At 43.5% G+C, this 24,573-nt stretch overlaps 1 protein-coding gene across 3 annotated transcripts in view; it reads right to left on the bottom strand.

The window, feature by feature from the left end:
- CELSR1 (cadherin EGF LAG seven-pass G-type receptor 1) overlaps nt 1-24,573 on the bottom strand; it is a 172,476-nt gene that overhangs the window by 35,778 nt on the left and 112,125 nt on the right. For all 3 annotated transcript variants that reach the window (XM_040412268.1, XM_040412277.1, XM_040412286.1), the window contains exons 6-18: nt 18,611-18,768; nt 18,312-18,475; nt 17,516-17,641; nt 16,049-16,215; nt 12,011-12,196; nt 10,820-10,933; nt 9,512-9,686; nt 7,905-8,046; nt 6,626-6,746; nt 6,188-6,371; nt 4,587-4,688; nt 2,086-2,180; nt 123-332 (exon numbers count right to left, since the gene is read on the bottom strand). In XM_040412268.1, coding sequence (XP_040268202.1) covers nt 123-332; nt 2,086-2,180; nt 4,587-4,688; nt 6,188-6,371; nt 6,626-6,746; nt 7,905-8,046; nt 9,512-9,686; nt 10,820-10,933; nt 12,011-12,196; nt 16,049-16,215; nt 17,516-17,641; nt 18,312-18,475; nt 18,611-18,768 — 1,944 coding nt within the window. The remainder of the gene's footprint in view (nt 1-122; nt 333-2,085; nt 2,181-4,586; nt 4,689-6,187; nt 6,372-6,625; nt 6,747-7,904; nt 8,047-9,511; nt 9,687-10,819; nt 10,934-12,010; nt 12,197-16,048; nt 16,216-17,515; nt 17,642-18,311; nt 18,476-18,610; nt 18,769-24,573) is intronic.

Here is a 24,573-nt window from a genome sequence, read left to right as displayed (position 1 = left end):
ATAAGACAGTATAATAATACATAGCAGAACCATTATGATGCAATGAAGAAGACGCAGTACAGAGAATGGAGCAGACGTGCTTTGCTGCACCGTATAGTGCTATATACAGCAGGTAAGCATACCTCGTTAAATTCCACATCTCTAGTGGCAGCCAAATCAAAGCCTTGCTGCTGGCTCTCATACTGCAGCACCCTCACTAGCATCTGATAGCTGGTTCTGATATCATTCCCATAGAAAGCCTTTGTGTGGTTGGTTGCATTCTGCAGGACTCTAGCGATCTCAATGGACTTCACTCCATCTAAAGTAGTCTCATTTCGGTGAAGCTTTTCATTCTGTAAAACAAATCAGGACTTGAGTGTACAATAATCATAACATATTGAGTTTATAAGCTATATTAATTATTGTGTATTCACAAAACATTATGTATGCACAATATTAGATATAAATACTGATTTCCATGCAAAGGCCAGTGTCATCTCATTAACACCTTAGTGTTACTTTTCTGCAATTTCGCTGTGAGTTGTGCACAAAAAGACCTCATTGTTAGTTCTAAGCATACCATAAAGTCTATTGGTTTTGTGCAATTAATATGAGAGGTATAACTGCAGCACAAGACATGCACAAGATTCCTGACATTCATCTCAACAAAGTGTGTTTGTAGAGCTGAGTACACAAGCGTCGGGCTGTCAGCAAGCGAATAAGAGTCACTTTACAAGAATATCCATTATTGAGCAGCACCCAGGCGAAGGCTGACCATGCACCCAACACTGAACAACCACTAAAGCCTAAACTGTTTGTGAGGGACGTGCCAAAGAAGTAGCATGCTTTCTGCAAATTAGTACATAATAAGAAACTTAGCATACACTGAAAATAGTTCCAGAATCAAACTTATTTTAAAGCACAGCCAGGACCAGTGAAATCCAAACATTTGGCTTCCAGAGTATTCTGGGTCAGTTGCATATCTCATTAAAGGGGTGGTCCCACCATAACAACTTATCAGCTATCCACAAGGTAGGTGATACGTGTTTGATTGCTGGGGTCCCACCACTTGGACCGATGATAAGAACAGGGGTTCAGATGGTCATGCATGTGTGCTGCCACTCCATTCATTCCCTACAGGACTGGGACCCCTCGTGATCAAACACTTATCTATCCTGTAAGTTGTTATGGTGGGACAAGCCCTTGGACAGTTGGCCTGCTTGAATGCCTACCAATGGTATACCAGCAGAATGCATGCAAGCTGACTACCCTCTGAGATATCTTCTTAAAGGGCTTCTGTCACCCCCAAAACCCTTTTTTTTTTTTTTTGAGCTTGTTAAAATCCTTTTATAACGACTATTCCCTACATAGGGCTCTTACCTTTGGATGTGGCTTCTTTTCCTTAAAAAACGATCTTATAAAATATGCAAATCAGTTCACTACCAGCAAGTAGGACGTCTACTTGCTGGTAGCCGCCGCAAAAAACCGCCCCCTCCTCCTGTTGATTGACAGGGCCAGTGAGCGCTCTCCTCCTCCGGCTGGCCCTGTCATCATTTCAAATCCCGCGCCTGTCTTCATTCGGCGCAGGTGCTCTGAGAGGTGACGTCATCGGCGCAGGCGCACTGAGGGAGTGCTGAGGAGGCGAGCCTCCTTCTCTCAGAGCGCCTGCGCCGAATGAAGACAGGCGCGGGATTTGAAATGATGACAGGGCCAGCCGGAGGAGGAGAGCGCTCGCTGGCCCTGTCAATCAACAGGAGAAGGGGGCGGTTTTTTGCGGCGGCTACCAGCAAGTAGACGTCCTACGTGCTGGTAGTGAACTGATTTGCATATTTTAAAAGATCGTTTTTTTAGGAAAAGAAGCCACAGCCAAAGGTAAGAGCCCTATGTACGGAATAGTCGTTATAAAAGGATTTTAACAAGCTGAAAAAAAAAAAAAAAGGGTTTTGGGGGTGACAGAAGCCCTTTAAGGCAGGCAAACAATAGCGTCCATTTTGTTGTCAGTATTTCTGTAGAATCTGATGCAGCTTAGCCTTGAATTGTGTGCTTGCTGGAGTGATGGAGTTTAGCACAAGCATGTTAAAATGGGCAGCTTAGTACTGCACTTACCAGGGTTTTTAGTTCCAAGAAGGTCAGCGTGGTGCAGTTGAAGAGTTCGGGAGGAAGCCAGCCTTTCTCCTCACTACAGTGCCGGATCGCATTCCCTACAGGATACAAATGTAGGAGCTAAACAAAAACGTAGGAAGAAATCTAATACAATATATGACCTCATCATAGACATGCTATGGTAATTATTCTTCAGGAAACATTTTATATATACGTAGGAAAAAAGACTCCATTGGTCTACAGGAAAGTCCTTTTTGCTCTCTCATAACCTTGGGTCAAGACCATGATAATGTTTTTGGCATGCTAGTCTCCCTTCACTTTTGTATGGAGGAGAGGAATTGACAACTTTTGGAAGCCCCACACTTTTGTTCCCCTGGACTGGCACCTGGGCAAGAGTGGGAATAGTTCTCTGTGGCTGGAAATAATGTGAATAAACTGTGGCACTGATAAGCATGATATTTTATTTGACCTTGTGTACATATAGATTTTTTTTCATATATACTGTACTTAATTATAATAATTTGCACAATGTGAACTTAAAATATGATAATAAAGTAAGCTGAAATGGCAAAGCTAGGCCGGCAGTGTAGACCTGTCAAATGGTGATTTACATCGTGTTAATTGGATGGGTGTTACTGACACGGCGCTGGTGGAATTTATCAAACATCTGTCATGTCCATATTTAAAGCTAGTCTTCTCTAGACTGGACGTTTTATATCACTGGTTACTCTGTACAGATTTTCCTCAGGGCGGTAATACAATGACAGACTTTTTATGGCACCTGAACAGCTCTCGGGATAATAGAGCCAACGTAAAGAGGCACTGACTTCCAAATCCTCAATCATGGCTATCAATACCTCCATACCTAGATGAGATTCATAAAGCAGCGGCATAACAGTGTACAGAAAACGAGACCATTTTAGCTTCCTTAAAGATAAGGCATGTTGTGTAACAAAGCCTATTGAGCCTCATCCATCAGTAGTCGTCACATGTGATATAAAAAGAATTGTCCCCATAATTACATTGCCATTGTGTTGAGGTGTGCAGGGTATGACTCACAGTGTAAATCATTTAGCGCCTCGCTTGTCATGCCTACTGTGCACTAACCTGCCAGCGTAATGGATGGGGAAGAAAAAGAAGCAGTGGGTGAAAAAAGCCTTATGTAATTACCAGGAATTATAGTGTCTACCGCACATATGCTTCACGGTGTCACTGCTCTTCAAAAATGCATAATGATCTGATTTACAAAGGAAATTTCCTCAACATTGTTACTGGAACAAAAGTGCAGAGGTAGCTCTATGAAAACACATGGCGGCAAGGCGTCACAACCAGAGCGACGCTGACAGAATGACTCCGAATATGCACAAGTATAGCAATGGAAAATCAAGATGAGCTGTTCTTATATTTCATATTTCCATGTTTCCACAGCAGTGGGGAGTACTATTAAACACTTCTCTAGGGTTTACAGGGACAGGGGAGCAGATTGCTGGGATCCCCCCACCAATGACGAGAAAGGATGTCCCATGTCCCCTGTTTGAATGGAGTAGCAGTCAAAAATGAGCAATGCCACCTGAGACTGCTGAAGATAACGGAGTACACCAATCTCTCATAGTTCCAAGAAGATTGAATTGAGAAGCAATTTTCATGCTCAACCACCTCTATAATAAAAGGAGGGGGAGGGGGGGGGGGGGCAAGGGGCCCCTATTTGTATTATTGCTGTGGATCCCAGCAGTCTGACCCCCACCGATCAGAAACGTATAACTTATCCTGTGAGTAGGTGACAAGTTGTCATTCTGGGACAACATCTTTAAAGGGAATCGGTCAGCTCTGGCAAGCCCTAACAAGTACAGCAATTCATGTAGAGGACACCTGCTGCTGACTCCAGATCAGTAATTTGGATGTCAATGCGCACCCCCATTCCCCTGCTGGGCACCCACTACCAGGCCGCGGAATGCATTGAGATGACTCCTGTGCATGCGCACAGAATGGAGAGGACTCCAGGAGAAGTCCTCTTTATGCATGTCACAGCTGGCTTGTGGGCGCATAGTGAGGGGATGGGGGTGAGTACAGACATAGGAATTACTGATCTGGAGTCAGCGGTAGGTGTCCTATTCATATTATATGTTAATATTATGAACTTCATAGGGCTTGTTAGAGGTGACAAATTCCCTTTAAGAATCCATGTTGTACAGATCTGTACCACTTATCTCATAACCCACATCTCTCAATGGCTGATACAGATGATTTTATGGATGCACAATTTATGTCCGGAAAATTTATGACAGCATATGAAGTCCTGTGTGTTTTGTAAAGGGTCTGTACCCAAGCATATCTGTTTGTGTGAAGCCTTAGTTTGAGATGTCTTTGAGGGGAATAATGCAAACCGGAGTAGTTTCACACATTTTCCTCTTAAGTTTTCTGCATTATTCTACATATTGTTTAAACTGCAAGAAATTTCAATTTTACTGTATTCTCCTGCAAGCATGTCCAGTAGCTAGACTTACCGACAGATCCCTTGGGACAAGGAACAGCAGCTGGTTGACCAAACTTTGTCTGTGGCCACCAGATTCCAGCCTCAAAAGCTTTGGGACATGCATTATAAATCACTGCAATGAAGAAAGAAGCAAATCACACACATTTCACCTCCCATATAAATCATTCATTCATCACATCTTTTAGAAAAAGTACAGAATAAGCCTACATTCACACAAACGAATTTTGTTTCTGTGTCCGTTCTATTTGGGGATAGGATGCAGACCCATTTATTTCAATGGGTCCGCAGAAAATGTGGACAGCACACTGTGTGCTATCCGGATCCGTATGTCCGTTCTGTAGCACCGCCAAAAAGATAGAACATGTCCTATTCTTGTCCGTTTTGCTGACAAGGATAGGCATTGTTACAATGCATCCGGAAAAAAAACGGATGCCATACGGATGCAGATCCGCAATTTTCAGACAGCAAAACACATACGGTCGTGTGAATGTAGCCTAAGGAAATGGCAGGGTTGTAGAAAAATAATAACCATGTGATGTACAAGCTTGTATTATTATGATACAGAATCACAATGGTGAAAAGACAACACCAAGGCAGACAAGACTTTCCTTAAATGTACAATAACATTTAATTTCTTGTCACCCTCTACTGTTCATGCGCCAAGAACAATAAAACTGTCACAGACTCTGCAGCTGTTCACTGCTGACTCATCACGTGCCAAAAAGGGTTTAAGATAACAAAACCAACAGTCGCTTGTAGAGATTTAGTAGGAAAGATGGTCATGGAAACACATATGGTTTCCTCTCTAGTGAGATTACTGCACAGGAATACATACAATCCCTATGGAAAACTTCTGTATGTGTACTGGAAACAAGCACCACCGACGCTGTGTCCAGCTGACACTAGGCACTGAATATATACCGTCATGGCTTATGTCCTAATAAGTTCTGCGACTTATGACATCGCCTATCAGATATGACAATGTCTATCGTTTGCATTGCATAATGCTTTGACGTAACGAATTTTAGATAAGATTCGATAAGTGTCATGATGGAAAACAAACGTAGGCTCTGTGCATATAGTGCACCACATTTCAGGGAATGAAAAGAACACTAAGCACAGAAAAAGCACAAACAAAAAAAAATAAAAAATCCCAGGAATCTCGCCCTTCATCTCCTCCATTGCCTTGGCCATATTTTGTCTAATATTACAGTAAAAATTGAGAAATAGATAAGGTCCTCTATCTGTATCCCAGGAGGTCACCTGTGTCCTATGACGAGATGTAAGACATGTGCCTGGAGCAGGAGCCTCACTGCTGAGTCCTGTCTGTCGTGGGCCAAAAAGATTGTGAATTCCCAGCCTCTTGGGTCATCCACACCCTTCTGGTGGTCTCCAGCCAAAGATGGAGCAGGTGACTTCTACAAGACTGTGTCATGATCATGCAGAAAATGAGGACCAGTATATTTCATTTTTAGCATTCATTTCTATGTTTAGTGTTCCTTTAAATCTATTTTGAATAGTCTTGGTAAATCAGTGCACATAGAAGGATTCGCTCAACACCACTCTGTTAACCCCTGCTAGTATATACAGAGTTCTTATTTCATGCAATACCTTCACAGCCGTTATTGGTGACCTCAGCAAAGGGATTGTCACAGCGGTTACACTGGCGCCCAATAACGCCAGGTTTGCATGGGCACTGCCCAGTCTCCATGTCACAGCTACGTTCATATGCTCCTGAAGGAAAGCAGTCACATGGGTAACAAGTGTCGCTTTCTTGTGGCTTGTAGTAATTTTCCTGTGAAAAGGAGACAAACATTTATTAAATGAAGACATTTATCTGATCTTTCTTACTGGGTTTTTAAAAGATCAGCAAGTTTTCAATACAGAATCTTATGTAATAACTGGGGCGAGTGACATTTGTGACCCCAACCAAATAGAGCTCTCTGAACTGAGAACCTTCATATGGTCTCGTGTCACATCTACCTACAAGATGAAGGTGTACTATAGTACATGATTTCAGTGAATATGAAGGAGATTATAACACCTTACCTTACACCGGCATTCTCCATTTGTCTTATTACAATCAGGGTCAAATCCTTTGTTGACATCACAGTTACAGGGTCCACAGATAGGATTACCCCACCAGCCTCTCGGACAGGGCAAATCGACTCTAACATAGGAGATAAAAAGTCAGTCCAGCTCTAAACATTAGATAAAGCACAGATGAGAATGTAAATTAAGGGCCCTATGAGACTGCCCAATGTTCAGTCAGGATGGGTGCTGGTTGACAAAAAACATGTTGATGGGCGCTCGTTGGCATCAGCCAGTGCAAAGTCAACTGGGATCACTACCGCAGTTCTTCCTCCCTCATTCAGTTCGATTATCGGCAGCACATTCCGGATTATACAGGGAGATATCTTGCAGATAATAGTAAATCTTTCATCCAGATAAAAGATGAAAATCAGCCGACAACTGGCTGATCAGTAGCACGATTATATGGGCCTGTTATCAGTATGAAGGTTTGTTCCTGATAATTGGCCAGAAAATTGTCCAGTCTAATAGATCCCTAAAGTCAGCCATCCACATTAGATAGCTGTGGGCTGAATGCTTGCTTGTCCTGCTCTCTCTACAGCTATCTCTCCTGTTCCCCCCATACAGCTCAGCATGCACCCTAAATGGGGAGAGGCGAGAAAGCGTCAGCCGGACTCCATATCTTTCCTGATAACTGCCACTGGGTAAGAGTCAGGAGTCCCCTATACACAGCCAGCAGGAATGGCCGTCATTTATTTAAAGGGGTTGTCCGGTTTCAGAGCTGAACCCGGACATAACCTCATCTAGCATGTATGAGTGGAGCAACGGTGCTCCGATGTTCCCCCTTGCCTCCTGCTGCATCTCGCAGGACAAGGGCTTTTTCTTTACTACTGGTGGCGTACTAGGCTTCACAAAAACATGCTAGGCGGAGACTTCCACCTAGCAGTGATTCCAGTGACATCACCGGCACAAATAGAACTGCCCTAGGCCCTAGCGCCCATTTGTGCAGGGATCACTGCTTGGCGAAAGTCTCCACCTAGAATAGTGAAGATGCAAACAAATCAGACATTGCCCTGCACGATGCAGCGTATGGCAAGGGGGAGCATCGGCACAAGAAATACATGCCAAATGAGTGAAGATGAGGTTATGTCCGGGTTCAGCTCTGAACCCGGACAACCCTTTCAATGTGTATGCACAGGTTAAAATAACTACAGTGTGTATGTACTCTAATGATTATGCAGAATGAAGTAAGACAATTTGGTAGGATTAAGAAATACAGAAGTAACTTGTCCCTTACTTGTTCTCACAATATTGCCCATAGTAGCTTGCTCCACATTCGCACGTGTATCCATGAGACGAGCTTGGCTTTCGAGCACAAGTAGAGACATGCTCACAGGGGTTCAAGCTGCACACATCTACACAGTCTCTCCCAAAGAACCCTGGAGGAAAGTAGAGGATTCAGTTACATGTGCTGCCGGGCAGATGCCATATCAGAGGCAGAAAACTTTCAAATGACTAGATTAATGTGCAGATAATGCCAAATATGTTTTACAGGTCTAAGACTGACTGGAAGACAAGGGCTGCATCTTTCCAACATCTTGGTAAATGAACATCACACACTAGTGCAGAATAGATCACTATTTCACAACGCCATACACCAGTAACTAAGTGCTGGCATATACCACTTACCACTGTACAGATTTCTTTTTATCATTATTATTATTATTATTATTAATAATATGTAGATTTAGCAGGTACAATAGAAAAGCAGTGAATCCTAGACATATCTGTTAACCTCAACCATTTTTTGTCTGCAGCATAGTAAATTTGAAATAATGTCCATTTTATATGCTGCTTTCTGATTAAGGCCTCATGCACACGACCGTTGTGTGTTTTTTGGTCCGAAAATTGCAGATCCGCAAAACACGGATGGCGTCCGTGTGTGTTCCGCATGTTGCAGAACGGCACGGACAGCCATTGATATATAACTGCCTATTGTTGTCCGCAAAACGGACAAGAATAGGACAGGTTATATTTTTTTTGCGGACCACGGAACGGAGCAACGGACGCGGACAGCACACGGCCTTTTGCGGCCCCATTAAAGTTAATGGGTCCACATCCAAGCCGCAAAAACTGCGGCTCAGATGCGGACCAAAACAACGGTCGTTTGCAGGAGGCCTAAAGGGGTTGTGCCATAAAATCAACTTCACAGGATGAGTATAGCCCTCAACTATCTCCAGCAGTCCCACAGAGGAAGAATGGAGCAACAGCATGCTTAACCTACCACACCTTCCATACTGGCACATGTGACCATTGTTCTCGTGATCGATGTGGTTCCCAACATTCAGACCCCTACTGATCAGATGTTTATTGTCTACCCTGTAGATAGGGTGTAAGTCAATTCTGTGGCACAACCTCTATAAGGGGTCACAGCCGAGCATGTTTGCATGCTGGCAGTTGTAGTTTCACAGCAGCTGGAGTGCGGAAGGTTGCTGATCCCTGCTCTAAAATGACTACAAGTTAGTACTTTCATGAATGTATAGGTATACATATGGTTAAAAAGGGATATTGCAGAGCTTAAAGGGGTTGTCTCATAAAGACGACCACTGTCCATATGCTATAATAGGAAAGGACCTGGACCGTCCATGCAATACATGGTTAGCGGTTGAATCTTAAGTTCCCCCAACGATGGAAGCTGATTAGACTTCTAGGGGGTATAGAAGCTGGACTCGCAGGAATCAGATAGTCACTCTACTCGTTTCTATTTAAAAAGGAGTCATTTTCATGAGGCTTAAGAAAACCATGTTTTTCATAATGTTACAAAATGTATTAATAGTCTTACTGCAACCCCCCCCCCCCCCCCCCCCCCCCCCAAAAATGCAGAAAGCTTAATGTTACTCTTACCTGGTTCACAGTTACAAGAAAAACTGTCCCAATCATCTGTGCAGTCACTGTTGTATGGGCATGAATTGGAATCACAAGGGTTGTCTACTTCACAACCACTTTCCACGTTGATGATCTCAGCTTTATTCATGTTAAGGGTTGCTATATTTGTTGATGTTTCTCCCATTCTTACTCCCTGATGGATAATGAAAGAAGATGTTTACCCCAATGATCATGATGATTTCCCTTGATGCAATGATTCATAGCGGTGATTTATCTAATTTTGATGTCTACTGGAAATAGTGTATGCAAATATTAATAATTCTTCTCTTTGGTCATCCAAGACAAAATCAGGACAAAGACTATAAGTTTGTCTTTCTAGAAATTCAAAACGGACTGCTAATCCTCAGGATAGGTCAGGGATGGCCAACCTGCGGCTCTCCAGCTGTTGTAAAACTACAATTCCCACCATGCCCTGCTGTAGGCTGATAGTTGTAGACAGTCTGGGCATCAGGGGCGTAGCTAAAGGCTCATGGGCCCTGGTGCAAGAGTTCAGCTTGGGCCCCCCTTCCCTCAGTGGCCAGGGGCAGGGAAGCACATAGGCTTCATGCTGCCTGAGGCAAAAATTTAAATGCCAACACCCCCCCCCCCCCTCCCCATGCCAAATTCTTGACCTAACCCATTCCCTCTAGTCAGATGTGTAACCTGACCAGCATGCACTTTCTATAATACCAGTGTCTTCTTATGTGGCACAAGTCTTTTTGGGCCCCCTCAGGCTTCTGGGCCCGGTAGCGACTGCTACCTCTGCACTCCCTATAGCTACGCCCCTGCTGGGCATGTTGGGAGTTGTAGTTTTGCAACAGCTGGAGAGCCGCAGGTTGGTCATCCCTGGGATCGGTCATTAATATCTTATCATGGTGGTCCGACTCCCAGCACCCTCTTCGTTCAGCTGTCTGAAAAGGCTTTGGCGCTCCACTGAGCACTAAGACCTCCTCAAAGCAAATGAACCACATCGCTGTACAGTGGTCGCGCTTGGTACTGCAGCACAGGCATTTCGTTTGAATGGGACTGAGCATTCTGTAAGCCATATGACTGAGGAACAGCCTATTAAGAGGCAGCAGAGCTCATCACAGCACCACGGCCTATTCAAAACTAGCCAATACTGAACTCCTGGAAAAAACCCTAAATGTAAGTGAAATGTTCCAATCCTTCCATACCACTGAGCGCAATAACACCCTTATGGATAATAAAGTGAATATAGAGTTGGCTTACTATTGAGTAAAGAAGCAAAATTATTTAAAACAACTAATAGCAATACTTCAAACTTACCTTCATGCAGCCAGTAAACCCCTGTGTTACAAGGCCATCTGTATCAGACAAACCCCCAACTAAGATGGCCTTCAGTTTCAGGCCTGGCAGAACGTTGCCAATTTCCACAGAGCTCTGTCAATACATAGAGGAAAACAGTGTGAGCAAATAATCAAATCTGTCAGTGGAATCGGTAACTCTGTCCTTAAGTGTCAGTTGCTATTAAAGGGGTTGCCCAGCCATGAAAAAAGCCTAGAAAATTATAAGATGACAAAAGAAGTCATACGCACCTTACCAATCTACCACTGCTCTGGTACCAGATCTTCCCAGATCCTCCACCAGTCTACTTCCTATTCCCTCTGGACAAGGACATGTGACCACTGCAGCCAGTCATTAGCCACAGGGGTCACACATCTATGGCCACAGGGATCAGGAACAAAAGACTGTCAGGGGACCTGGGAAGAACCGGTATTGGCAGTGGAAAATCAGTAAGGTATGTATGACTTCTTTCATTATTTCTAACATTCTAAGCTGTTTTCTAAAAAAAAATCATGGCTGGACAACCCCTTAAAGAACATCTGGCAGCAGGATCAACCCTACCAATGTAGACATATTGCCTCTCACCTGGCCCTGTAGACTTACACCTGTGCCGAAGCCTACATTATGTGTGCCTGCAAGTGCATCTGCCTGTTTCCCCAGCAACACAGATGACTACGTGCATGTGCCTCTGACTTCACCCTTCACCAAAACGAAGCCGAGTGTCTCCTCTTTTGGGTGGAAGATAAGGTCATTGGTACATGCACAGTAGTCATTTGAGCTGTTGGGGAAGCAGAGGCAGATGCACTGCGCATGTGCCAATAGTGCAGACTACAGCACAGGTGCAAAATTACATTCAAGGGGACGGGGGGAGTAGTCTAAGTGCAGATGACAGGGGCTCTGGTGTTCCGAGAGGCTCGGACCCACCCCTCGATGCACCAAAGACCTAATTTACATATTAATAAAAAGTTATCAGGAACAACACAAAAGAGGAACATAAATGTGATATTGTTTTACTCAGCAGGATCACCCCACCAGGCATGGTTCAATGTGGTTGATCCTGCAGTTACACGCTATTTAGTTATTAAAACTAGATGTACAGAAACAACTTACACACAAGAGGCCAAAGGGTAAACTGAAACTTCATACACTTTCACAATGGATTATTATTTTTACCTGATAAACTCCATAGTCCAGATACATGATCGCTAAATACTTGACGTCCTTTCCATCCTTGGAACTCTTCAGCTCTATGAGCAGATGATGCCATTCACCATCACTGACCTTCATCTGCTGGATCTGCATAGCAGCTAAACGAGTATAGCCGCTGTATACTTCAAAGTTGAGGTAACTGTTCAATATCTGTTTGGCAAATATAATGTTATTTTCTCATAATGTGATTTGTATGGTTAAGTACAGTATTATGTGACTTTAGTAAAAGAAGAACTCTGGAATTTTTTTTTATTTGCCTATATAGAGCAGGATATTACAGCTATTACATGCAGGATGCAGGGAGAGCAGTGTGAAGCTACATCCCATACAACTACACTGGAGAGTCAGGACACACAGATAGTGCAGACAAGCAGTGTGAGTCTGGAGGTTTATATAAGTGCAGCTAATCACTATATACACTCACCTAATATATATATATATATATATATATATATATATATACACACTCACCTAAAGAATTATTAGGAACACCATACTAATACGGTGTTGGACCCCTTTTGCCTTCAGAACTGCCTTAATTCTACGTGGCATTGAGTCAACAAGAAGCTGATAGCATTCTTTAGAAATGTTGGCCCATATTGATAGGATAGCATCTAGCAGTTGATGGAGATTTGAGGGATGCACATCCAGGGCACGAAGCTCCCGTTCCACCACATCTCAAAGATGCTCTATTGGATTGAGATCTGGTGACTGTGGGGGCCATTTTAGTACAGTGAACTCATTGTCATGTTCAAGAAACCAATTTGAAATGATTCAAGCTTTGTGACATGGTGCATTATCCTGCTGGAAGTAGCCATCAGAGGATGGATACATGTTCTCATTCTGTTTACGCCAAATTCGGACTCTACCATTTGAATGTCTCAACAGAAATCGAGACTCGTCAGACCAGGCAACATTTTTCCAGTCTTCAACAGTCCAATTTTGGTGAGCTCGTGCAAATTGTAGCCTCTTTTTCCTATTTGTAGTGGAGATGAGTGGTACCCGGTGGGGTCTTCTGCTGTTGTAGCCCATCCGCCTCAAGGTTGTGCATGTTGTGGCTTCACAAATGCTTTGCTGCATACCTCGGTTGTAACGAGTGGTTATTTCAGTCAACGTTGCTCTTCTATCAGCTTGAATCAGTCGGCCCATTCTCCTCTGACCTCTAGCATCCACAAGGCATTTTAGCCCACAGGACTGCCGCATACTGGATGTTTTTCCCTTTTCACACCATTCTTTGTAAACCCTAGAAACCCTAGAAATGGTTGTGCGTGAAAATCCCAGTAACTGAGCAGATTGTGAAATACTCAGACCGGCCCGTCTGGCACCAACAACCATGCCACGCTCAAAATTGCTTAAATCACCTTTCTTTCCCATTCTGACATTCAGTTTGGAGTTCAGGAGATTGTCTTGACCAGGACCACACCCCTAAATGCATTGAAGCAACTGCCATGTGATTGGTTGACTAGATAATTGCATTAATGAGAAATAGAACAGGTGTTCCTAATAATTCTTTCGGTGAGTGTATATGTACTTCTAGTTCTTTACATTATCTCTTCAGCAGAATACAGAGATAGACAGAGGAGTGTGGGGGGAAGGGAGGGGCCTGAGAGCTGCTGGGAGGGATTTGATTGGAGATTATGTCATCCTGTAGTTCACAGGACATCAGATTCAATCCAAAAAACAGACCAAAAATGCATGTTTCTTCTATTCAATATTTTATCCAAGAGTTTTGTGCATACATCTATTTATTTACATCATGAGCACATTTTTCATATAAATGTCCATACTTTAAATATTAATGTCCATACTTTCCAGTGTGCAAACTGGTTTACTTTAGGATTCAGCGCACATGGTATCCAGCAAGCATGTAGCTACGTTTTGAGGGTCCGCCCCCCTTTTTCAATATAAAAGTATGGACATTTATATGAAAAAATGTGCTCATGATATGAATCAATTGATGTGTGCACAAAACTCTTGGATAAAATATTGAATAGAAAAAAACATGCGTTTTTGGTGCATTTTCTTGGATTGAATCTGAATTGTTGTCGTGTAGGGTTATTGACGTACATGCACTTTTATTGTCTAGCTAGAAAATTAAAGTGCCACATTTCTACTGAAGACTGTTCACAGGATGTCAGCGACAGGGGAGAGACCAAGTTCCTGTTTACACAATGGACCAAGCTCCGGACTGCTGGTCAGACTTGGGGTCACATGACCAGAATCCCAAAATAAAAAGTTTTGAAAATGTATGGATCCCACCGAAATAGGGTGTAACAAATTACACTGCTAGAATACTGGTGCTGAGTTAGTATTGTATGTAAAATAAAATAAAAACAGAGCGCTTCTTTAATATATACAATAGCATAACAAATACAGTTTTTTCTTATAAAAGTTCTCCATGAGCCTTCAAAATCTGATCAAACATGCAATAGATGTCTAATTATGCTGGACAAGAAATGTTCCAAGGCAAGGCTTCTGTTACATGCATGCTCGCAGACTAGTGTGTGCGCAGCCTTAATAGTATATTGCACAATGAAGATACATTAATATCTTGCAAGTCATAAAACTGCTGGTTCTCCCATTCAAAGTATACATGCAAATGTGTCTGTAGGTTCTTCATAACTGGGAGGAAGTCAGCACATGGCGATGGCTATCATCTAGTTTTCTCTACCTTATTCTGTTCCATTAAGAAGCATTTCCCTTGCTAACTCAATAATTTATTTCATATCCATCACGTCATTTCATGTATTTCAGTTTTTTTATGGTGTAAAAAAATTCTAATGCTAAGGCCTCAAAGTTGTGCGGCCGTTCCGTGCATTGGGGACCACAATTGCGGTCCCCAATGCACGGGCAACATCCGTACAGCGGGCCGGACCCATTCAACTTGAATGGGTTTGTGTTATGTCCGCACCACAAAAAAATATGACGTCATATTTTGGTGCGGAACCACGGAAAGAAAAACCACGGAAGGACTCCACAGTGCTTCCGGTGTTCTGTTCCGTGACTCTGTTCCGTATCTCCGGACCCATTCAAGTGAATGGGTCCGCATCCGTGATGCGGGGTGCCGTTTGCTGGCCGCAATACGGCCACGGTCGCCCAACGGCTGTGTGCATGAGGCCTAAGAGAGACATGTGGAGCTAGAGAAAATCTGGAATAGAAAGCAAACTGTTAAGCTGGACATACATTTAAAAAAAACAATGACCAGCCGCAAAGCTGCTGATCAGTTTTCCGTGGGATCACTTATAGGAGATTGCAGGACTAACCTGGCTGACCAGGGAGTTTTTAAACTAACTCCATGTTCCTTGAGCACAATGGCAAATGATCAGCTGGATTCAGCCAATCATGCCATAAGCATGCAGTTTCCAATGAGGCTAATTACATTTTCATTAGTAAGTCTGCTACAGATACCTGGATGCCGCACTGGATGGGGGTGTGATCAGGTGTAGTTTGAAGATTTGAACCGGAGGCTCAGATAAGTAGTGCTTCAATGGTAGAGAGTGGCACTCTGGATTGGGGCCTAGGCCATTAGGAAACAGCGGTAGCCCATTAAGGCGCTACTCACCTGAGCCTCCGGTTCCAATCTTCAAACTACACCTGATCACACCCCCATCCAGTGCGGCATTCAGGTATCTGAAGAAGGCTTACTGCCTAAAATGTTTATGTATTACTGGAATATTGTCTAATAAATCACGTGTCGAATAAAATCCTTGGAGTGCAGAGTCTCCATTATATTGTTAAGACTGGTCTGGGACCCATCTCTAGCACCCTCAGGACTAGGAGAGAGTGCCATTAAACCACTTTTACAGAATTACTTTTCAACAGAGATGAGTCTGCCATCGGCCATCATGAACAGTCTTTTGTACTACTTTTGTCTCATGTTTATGGCCAGCTTTAGTATTACCAGTAACACTGATGCTTCCCTGTGCCCAGAGTTGGTTGTTGCTTGTACTGTCTACAGATGTGTTTCTGGGCATTGCTCTATATGTGGACATATGTACGTACCTGGATGCTAATCTTTATTGAAGAACCAGCATTAGCCTGCATTAACATGCCATTAGGTTGACGAGTTCTAAACATCATTCCAATGAACCATGGCACAGACACTGTAACATCCAGCTCGGGCCATATAACAATTCCATCTCCTTGGAACCGTTGAGGAAACGGCATTACTGAAAACACATTAGTTAGGATTTACAATTTATTTGATCAAGATGTACAGTGCAAGGGAACATAAAACTGTAGTGAATTTTGGGGTAAAAGTACAAAATATACACTGTAAACCATTGCTCAGATTGTTCTTAAAGTCATATTGTTTGTTTTAGACGTTCAAGATAGGTGCAGGTTCCAGAGGTGAGTCATGCACCTTTTAGACATTTATGACATATCTGCATTAAGTTTTTAGTGCAGTTTTTGATGCAGTTGTATGAGCCAAAGACAGAAGTGGCTTTTCTATTCCTTTTGTATGGATTTGGCTTTAAAAAAAAAACAAAAAACACCAAAAACTGCACTCAAAATACAATTGCAATAAAAAGTATGTGAACCCTTTGGAATGATATGGATTTCTGCACAAATTGTGAAAAGCAAACCCAGAACTGGTGTGTGTTTTTTATAGGGCAGGGCAGCTGTAACCAACACCTCCAATCTCATCTCATTGATTGGACTCCAGTTGGCTGACACCTCACTCCAATTAGCTCTTGGAGATGTATTAGTCTAAGGGTTCACATACTTTTTCCACCTGCACTGTGAATGTTTACATGGTGTGTTCAATAAAAACATGGTAACATTTAACTCTTTGTGTGTTATTAGTTTAAGCAGACTGTGATTGTCTATTGTTGTGACTTAGATGAAGATCAGATCACATTTTATGACCAATTTGTGCAGAAATCCATATCATTCCAAAGGGTTCACATACTTTTTCTTGCAACTGTATTTTAATAATAGTTTCAGAAAATCTTTAATTACACGCAGATGCCACACAATGAAACCATGAGACTAGTAGAAAAAGGTCTTCTAGTTTAAGGCCTCATGCACACGACTGTTCCTTTTTTTGCGGTCCGCAAATTGCGGATCCGCAAAAAATGGAAGCTGCCCGTGTGACTTCCGCAATTTGCGGAACGGAACGGGCGGCCCATTATAGAAATGCCTATTCTTGTCCGCAAAACGGACAAGAATAGAACATGTTATATTTTTTTTTGCGGGGCCACGGAACGGAATAAGGGATGTGGACAGCACACGGAGTGCTGTCCGCATCTTTCGCGGCCCCATTGAAGTGAATGGGTCCGCACCCGAGCCGCAAAAACTGCGGCTCGGATGCGGACCAGAACAACGGTCGTGTGCATGAGGCCTAAGTCTGTGAAATGAAAGGGATGCAATTGCACATAAAACAGCATTTCAGAAGCTGCTCAAAACACACTAGAGGCAGTATACTGCTGGTTAAACACTAGTAATGGTGGTAACGGTAGCACATACCTTGCTCACAGTTTTTCCCTCCATAGTGCAGAGGACAGTCGCAGTAGTATGTGTTCCACTTATTAACACAGGTCCCCTGGTTCTGACACATATTGGTATCGCAATAGTTCCTCTTTGCAGAACAACCTTTGAATGAAATGAGGAACATCACGCCTTTCGTAACAGGTAAAGATAATTTTTTATTCATCTGAATGAAACTATGAGCCCTGTGAATAATGCACCATAGCCTGCACTAGCAAGACAAACAGTCAATAACCTTCAAAATAAAGGAACGGATACATTAAAAAAGAATTTGATGCAAAACAGCAGGCCATTCTGGTAGGATGTCAAGGATAAAAAAAAAGGGACTTAAATTTTTTTAAAGGGCTTTCACACAAATGTATAGGACAATGATCAGATAAATCATAAATGGTTGGCATTCCCATCACCACACCAATCTAAAAACAGTTGTGCCCATGCCACACGTTTGCCTATTCACACTCCATTATAGTGAGTTCAACACTTCATTTTTATATCCTATGAGGTATTATGATTTTTATTATACACGTCCACTCTCTAACTGGCCCATTTTAATTACTTTTTAATCTGCTTCTATTAATATTTTGCAAATGAAAGAACAATAAAACATACAAAGACATATGCAAGTCGTGGCATACAATATGTACTGCATCCAGTGCGCAGGGTATACAACTAAATCTGCAAAATAGGGAGGGAGGACGTCAAGCACCCATTTCAGTTTGGATAAATACTTTAAAAATGAATTAAAAACGTAAATTTTGAAACAAAGATAAAGTACCTGGTAAAGTGCCATTGTTGGCTATATAACTAGCCATGTCTATCGGCCTACTGTCAATTGTTAAATTCCTAATGCAACCAATGAACTGTCTGTTCTGTACAGGGAAGTCCTCAGGCAAATCTGGAACGCCTCCCAGCAACAGTGGTCCAGTTAAGTCAAGAGACCTAGAAAAACAGGTTCAACATTTCATACATGGGAAACTCTTCATTCGGTCCATCAAACCACCAAAATATTTTCCAGAGATAAATTAGTCACTGACCAATATATATATATACTTGACCAACAAACCATTAACTTACTTCTTGGACCCAGTCTGTGTCCCCTGGGCAGCACATGTGTAGTTCTTGATAAGGCTCCCAAATCGTATAGCGACAGCAGTGTCACAGTCGTCGACAGTCACTACAGCCACCTTCTCTCCAGATGGACCATGGGGAATACCCAGCCTTCCAATGTTGGGCTTGAAGAAAACAAGTACATTCATGTTAAGCACACCACATGGCATACTGTTAGTTATATCTTCCAGTACATCATATATGTTAGAAGAAAATGTGTAGAGTAGACGGGTAATGTCTGTGAGAAAATATCTGTCAAGGAGTTATTGAAAATGTTGCCTAAATCCCACTTGACCCAAGCATGGCTAAGTATAGTCTGATTGACTTTCCTACAACAGCCTCTAGGTGAATATGTCTGTGACTTCTGTAGCTGTTAAACTGGGGGTCTGGATGGAAAATGTTTTCTATAGGCAAGTGCCGGCCAGTTATACGTTGTTTCTTTTAGTGCAGTTGTGGGATTTACACAGATATTAACCTCTCTGTAAAGCAAGTTTTACAAGTGACCTAGTGGTTTATGTGGGTTCCTGCTGGTTCAGAAAGACCAGTTAGCTCGGTGTTCAGTGAGCCACCTCTATGTCACACAATCAATGACCAACGACAGTAGGCTTTACACATGTGACAAGGAACAATAATAGTGTTACTGTTCAGTAAAGCATTCCCACCTACAAATATGCCATTAGCAGCTGACACGCAAGCATTTTCTATTTATGGTACTGCCAACTATAAATGCTATATACATATATAAATAAAGATATATAAAAAAAATTATCAAAAAAAAAAATATATATATATATGCTATATAACACAATATTCCATCATGTATTGCATTTTTGCAGAGATCTTTAATGAACTTCATAATGGATTTTAGTTTAATTATCACCAACATCAACTTTCAATGTCTAGTTCATACAATATTGAAAGAATAAAAAGGTGCGCCGTAACACAGTGATTAGATGATAACTGGTCAACGTTCAAGCAGAGATTTCTGCAGAGCTCCCGGGCAGTCAGCGGGGCTCTTCTACTAAAACTACAAAACTCCCATAGTTTCTTTGCGGCAATATTACATTTCAAGCCTCACCTACTACTAGCTACTATATCAGCTTCGGGAATGGCACTTCTCACTGCCACTACTTGGCTGCTGCATCAAACAATTTGTCCTTTTACCTAATAGTGTACGGCTATTATTGTTGTTTCCATTACAGACCCCTTCACGTTCCTGTTTCCTACTGTATTATCTTTATTTTCTTAGGGGGGATAGGTGTGTGCAGACATCATTATGCATAGCTAGCTATCAGGTAGAAGTGATGCTGACATTCATTTCACAGTGGCACAAATTAAAAAATAATGTAAAATTAAAGGACTCCAAAAAAGCAGGAAGCTAATATAGTAAATACCCTGAATACACTATAAACTGTATATCTTATTATCTATATTTTCTTACTGAAGTTTGGAGTGCTGTCTCATCTTTGACTCCCTAATAGTAGATAGATAGATAGATGCCACTGAGTGTTTAAGCACTGCCTTGATAAAACAAGTAACAGTAGCAAGCACACCAATGAAAGCTACAGGGAACAATGATCGCTTTTATAGCTGATGACTGGAAGGAACAGGACCTCTCTAGTAGTCACGCTCTGTAGTTTCTGTGCAGCCCCTACCTGCATTTCAGGTAACACAGAGCCATGCGATCAAGTAATTGTTCTCTTCCTCCGTACAGGGAGATTTGGCATTCTTGTACACAAGGTGTAAAATAAACTGCTTAACATACAAGGTCACAGCAAAGCAAATCCACTTCATGGCGTGGAACACAATCTGGAGGACTCAATTTTAGATAATTGCATATACTGAGGTTTTCCAGTTCTAGGTAAAAAAAACAACAACTAATCATTACATAATGAGGAACTATGCAACTATTTGCCAGATTTTTCCAGATATTTTTTTTCGGTGAATGGGCAGATTCTCGGTTACTTTAGAAGGCTGACAGACCTAATACTTATCACAGCTGAGACTATATGACTATTAGGTTGGGTTCACATGACATTTTTGCCCTATGTTTAATAAAAACGTTGAGAAGAAAAAGTAGACAAAAGCGCAGTATGAGAGCTCATGATACGGTGCGCGCACGGCCAGTGCTAGTGTTGGGCGAGCATGCTCGGCCGAACACTAGTTCGATTTGAGCATCGCAATGCTCTGCACATCGTGCTGTTTGCCCGAAATACCGCGTGTGCTCGAGCGTGATGTTCGAGTCTCGTCCCCGCACGTTTGTTGGCTGCCATTCACTGTAATGCCATAGTCATGTTGGCTGCTGGCATTACAGTGTTTGGCTAGCCGGAACGCATCATCGGGTGCTATATAGCACCCGATGAAACGTGTTCAGCGCAGTATTAGTCAGGGAGAGCAGAAGGGAGAGATAGTGTAGGGAATGAAATAGGAATATTTTTGTTTTTATATTTGTTAGGGTCCATTCACACGTCCGCAAAATGGGTCCACATCCGTTCCCCAATTTTGCGAAACAGGTGCGGACCCATTCATTTTCAATGGGGCCGGAATGTGCTGTCCGCATTTGTGGATCCGCACTTCGTTCCGCAAAAAAATAGAACATGTCCTATTCTTGTCCGCAATTGCGGACAAGAAAAGGCATTTTCTATGAGAGTGCCGGCGATGCGCGGCCTGCAAAATACGGAACGCACATTGCCGCAAAACACATACGGATGTGTGAATGGACCCTAATAGACCCAAAAGTCCTTTTAAGGACTATTGTGTGTGGAAGCAATATATATTTTTAGTGCAACCTGCACTAAATTGCTAAAACTTGTTAGAGACCCAAAAGTCCTTTTAAGGACCATTATTGTATCTGGCAGCAATATATATTTTTAGCGCAACCTGCGCTAAATAGCTTGCAATTGTTTGGCCACTGCAGTGTACTTTTTCCATAGACAGTGTCTGCTGTGGACAGTTACATTACCTGCACTACATCTCCAGTATAACGTTTGCGTATCCGAAATATCAGTTACATTCAGTGTAATTCTTTTCGCCGCTGGTGACAGCGACATTATCTTCGCTACATCTCCTGTCTAACGTGTGCGCATCCTAAATATATCTGTGACATCCAGTGTACTTTTTCTGTAGACGGTGTCCGCTGCAGACAGTTACATTACCTGCGCTACATCTCCTGTATAACGTCTGCCCATCCTAAATATCAGTGACATTAATTCAATGTCATTTTTCATTAGCTGCTGGTGACAGCGACATTACTTGCGCTATACACGTTTGTGCATCCTAAATATCAGTGACATTCATTCAGTGTAATTTTTTATTAGGCGGTGGTGACAGCGACATTACTTGCGCTATACCTCCTGTTTAACGTGTGCTCATCCTAAAAATATCTGTGACATTCTGTGTACTTTATTTGCGCATACACTTACAAAGCCTGCGCTACTGTACGTGTGACATACTTGCAAGTATATATACCAGGCATCCTCAAACTGTGGCCCTCCAGCTGTTGTAAAACTACAACTCCCACAATGCCCTGCTGTAGGCTGATAGCTGTAGGCTGTTCGGGCATGCTGGGAGTTGTAGTTTTGCAACAGCTGGAGGGCCGCAGTTTGAGGATGCCTGATATATACCATTTAATATGCGCAAGGCGAGCGGTAAGGGACGGGGAATTGGCTGCGCTGCTGATGGTGCACGCAGAGGCCGTAGTGAAACTGTGCCTGCTGCCAGAGCACAAGAAACACACTCATCCACGATACCTAGCTTCATGTCCTAGTTTGCAGGGCGGCGCAGGACACCACTTTCGAAGTCAGACCAGTGCGACCAGGTGGTCGGTTGGAATGCAGCAGATAATGCTTCCAGTCGGTTAAGCACCACCCTGTCTTCCACAAAGTCCAGTCTTAGTAGCCAAGAGTCTGGTCAACAGAATCCTCACCCAGATACTCCTTCCACCCACCATGGAGAGTCTTGGCAAACAATTGATCGCACACTCGGATATTCTGAGGAGCTGTTTTCATCGCCATTCCTTAATTTGGGCTTCTCGCCAAGCCCGCTTGAAGAGGGACATGAGGAGATCTTGTGCCCTGATTCCCAAACTCTGAAGCATCCACAGTCAGAAGAAGATGACGGTGGGGAATGGCAATTAGTGTTTCACGAGGTGGATGATGATGAGACACAGTTGTCAAAAAGTCAACCGCAATTTGTGTCTCAAGAGGTTCATGATGAGGATGAGACACAGTTGTCAATAACTGAGGTTGTTGTTAGGTCAACAAGTCAGGAGGATGACCAGAGTGAGGAAGTGGAAGAGGAGGTGCTGGACGATGAAGTCACTGACCCAACCTGGAAAGGTGGCAAGCCGAGCGAGGACAGCAGTACAGAGGGGGAGGGATCCGCAGCACTGCAACAGGCTGGAAGAGGCAGTGGGGTGGCAAAAGGGAGAAGGCAGGCCACACCAAACAGGCCCGCAACTGTTCCCCGGAGCACCCCCTTGCGGCAATCTCCCTTGCCAAGGGGTAGGTGTTCCGCAGTCTGGTACTTTTTTGAGGAAAGTGCGGACAATAAATGAAATGTCATTTGCAACCTGTGCCGTACCAAAATGAGCAGGGGCGTGAACACTAGCAAACTCACCACCACCAGGATGATCCACCACATGGCATCAAAGCACCCAGCACCCTAATAGGTGGGCCGAACACCTGGGTCCACAATCTGTGTCTGCGGGTCACACCACTGCCTCCTCTTCCCCTGTGCTGGCCAATCCCCTGTCCAAGATGCAGGCCCGGATGCCTCCCGCCATGCACCTGGACCTTGGCAAGCACCATCAGCTAGCACATCCACTTCTGTGTCCCAGCGCAGCGTACAGATGTCTATATCCCAGGCCTATGAACGAAAGCGCAAATACCCAACGACCCACCCACAGACCATAGCACTAAATGCGCACCTTTCCAAATTGCTGGCCCTGTAAATGTTGCCATTTAGGCTTGTGGACACTGAGGCTTTCCGCCGCCTGATGGCGGCGGCTGTCCCACGGTACTCTGTCCCCAGCCGCCAATATTTTTCACGGTGTGCAGTCCCAGCCTTACACCAGCATTTCTCCCGTAACATCACCCGTGGCCTGACCAACGCAGTTATTGGGAAGGTCCACTTAACGACTGACACATGGACAAGTGCTTTTGGCCAAGGACGCTACATTTCCCTGACGGCACACTGGGTGAACGTTATGGAGGCCGGGAGCAAGTCGTACCCTGGGATGGCACAGGTGCTACCGACGCCAAGGATTGCGGGCCCTACTTTTATCAGGGTTTCTCCTGCCACCTACGTTAGTGGCTGCAACCCCCCCTTCTCCTCCACTTCCACCTCTGAATTATCATCTTGCAGCACCAGTCAGCCATCAGTCAGTAGCTGGAAGCAGTGTAGCACTGCAGTGGGGAAGCGGCAACAGGCCGTGCTTAAACTGATCTGCTTAGGTGACAAACAGCACACCGCCGCAGAGCTGTGGCAGGGGATAAGGGACCAGACTGAGCTGTGGCTCTTGCCACTAAACCTACAACCAGGCATGGCTGTGTCTGTTAATGGCCATAACTTGGTGGCGGCTTTGGAGCTCGGCAAGCTCACACACATACCATGCCTAGCCCAAGTGTTCAACCTAGGGGTTTAGCGGTTTCTCAAAACCTACCCCAATTTGCCTAAGCTACTGGTGAAGGTGCGCTGCGTGTGTGCCCATTTCCGAAAGTCATCGACAGCTTCCGCCGGTCTGGCAACCCTGCAGCCCGACCAACACTAGCCGGTGCCCATATATTGCGGACCCGCTGTTTGCAGGCCTCAATACGGGCGCAGTCGGCACACGTTCGTGTGCATGAGCCCTAATCCACTTTTTCAATCCTGCAGAGTCCAGCAAAAAAACTTTAACCTACACATTTTTTACAATGAAACTCTATGGTGAC

Source organism: Bufo bufo, chromosome 1, assembly GCF_905171765.1.
Source record: "Bufo bufo chromosome 1, aBufBuf1.1, whole genome shotgun sequence".
Lineage (NCBI taxonomy): Eukaryota > Metazoa > Chordata > Amphibia > Anura > Bufonidae > Bufo > Bufo bufo.
The sequence above is the reverse complement of the archived record's forward strand: the minus strand, read 5'-3'. Positions and strand labels throughout refer to the sequence as shown.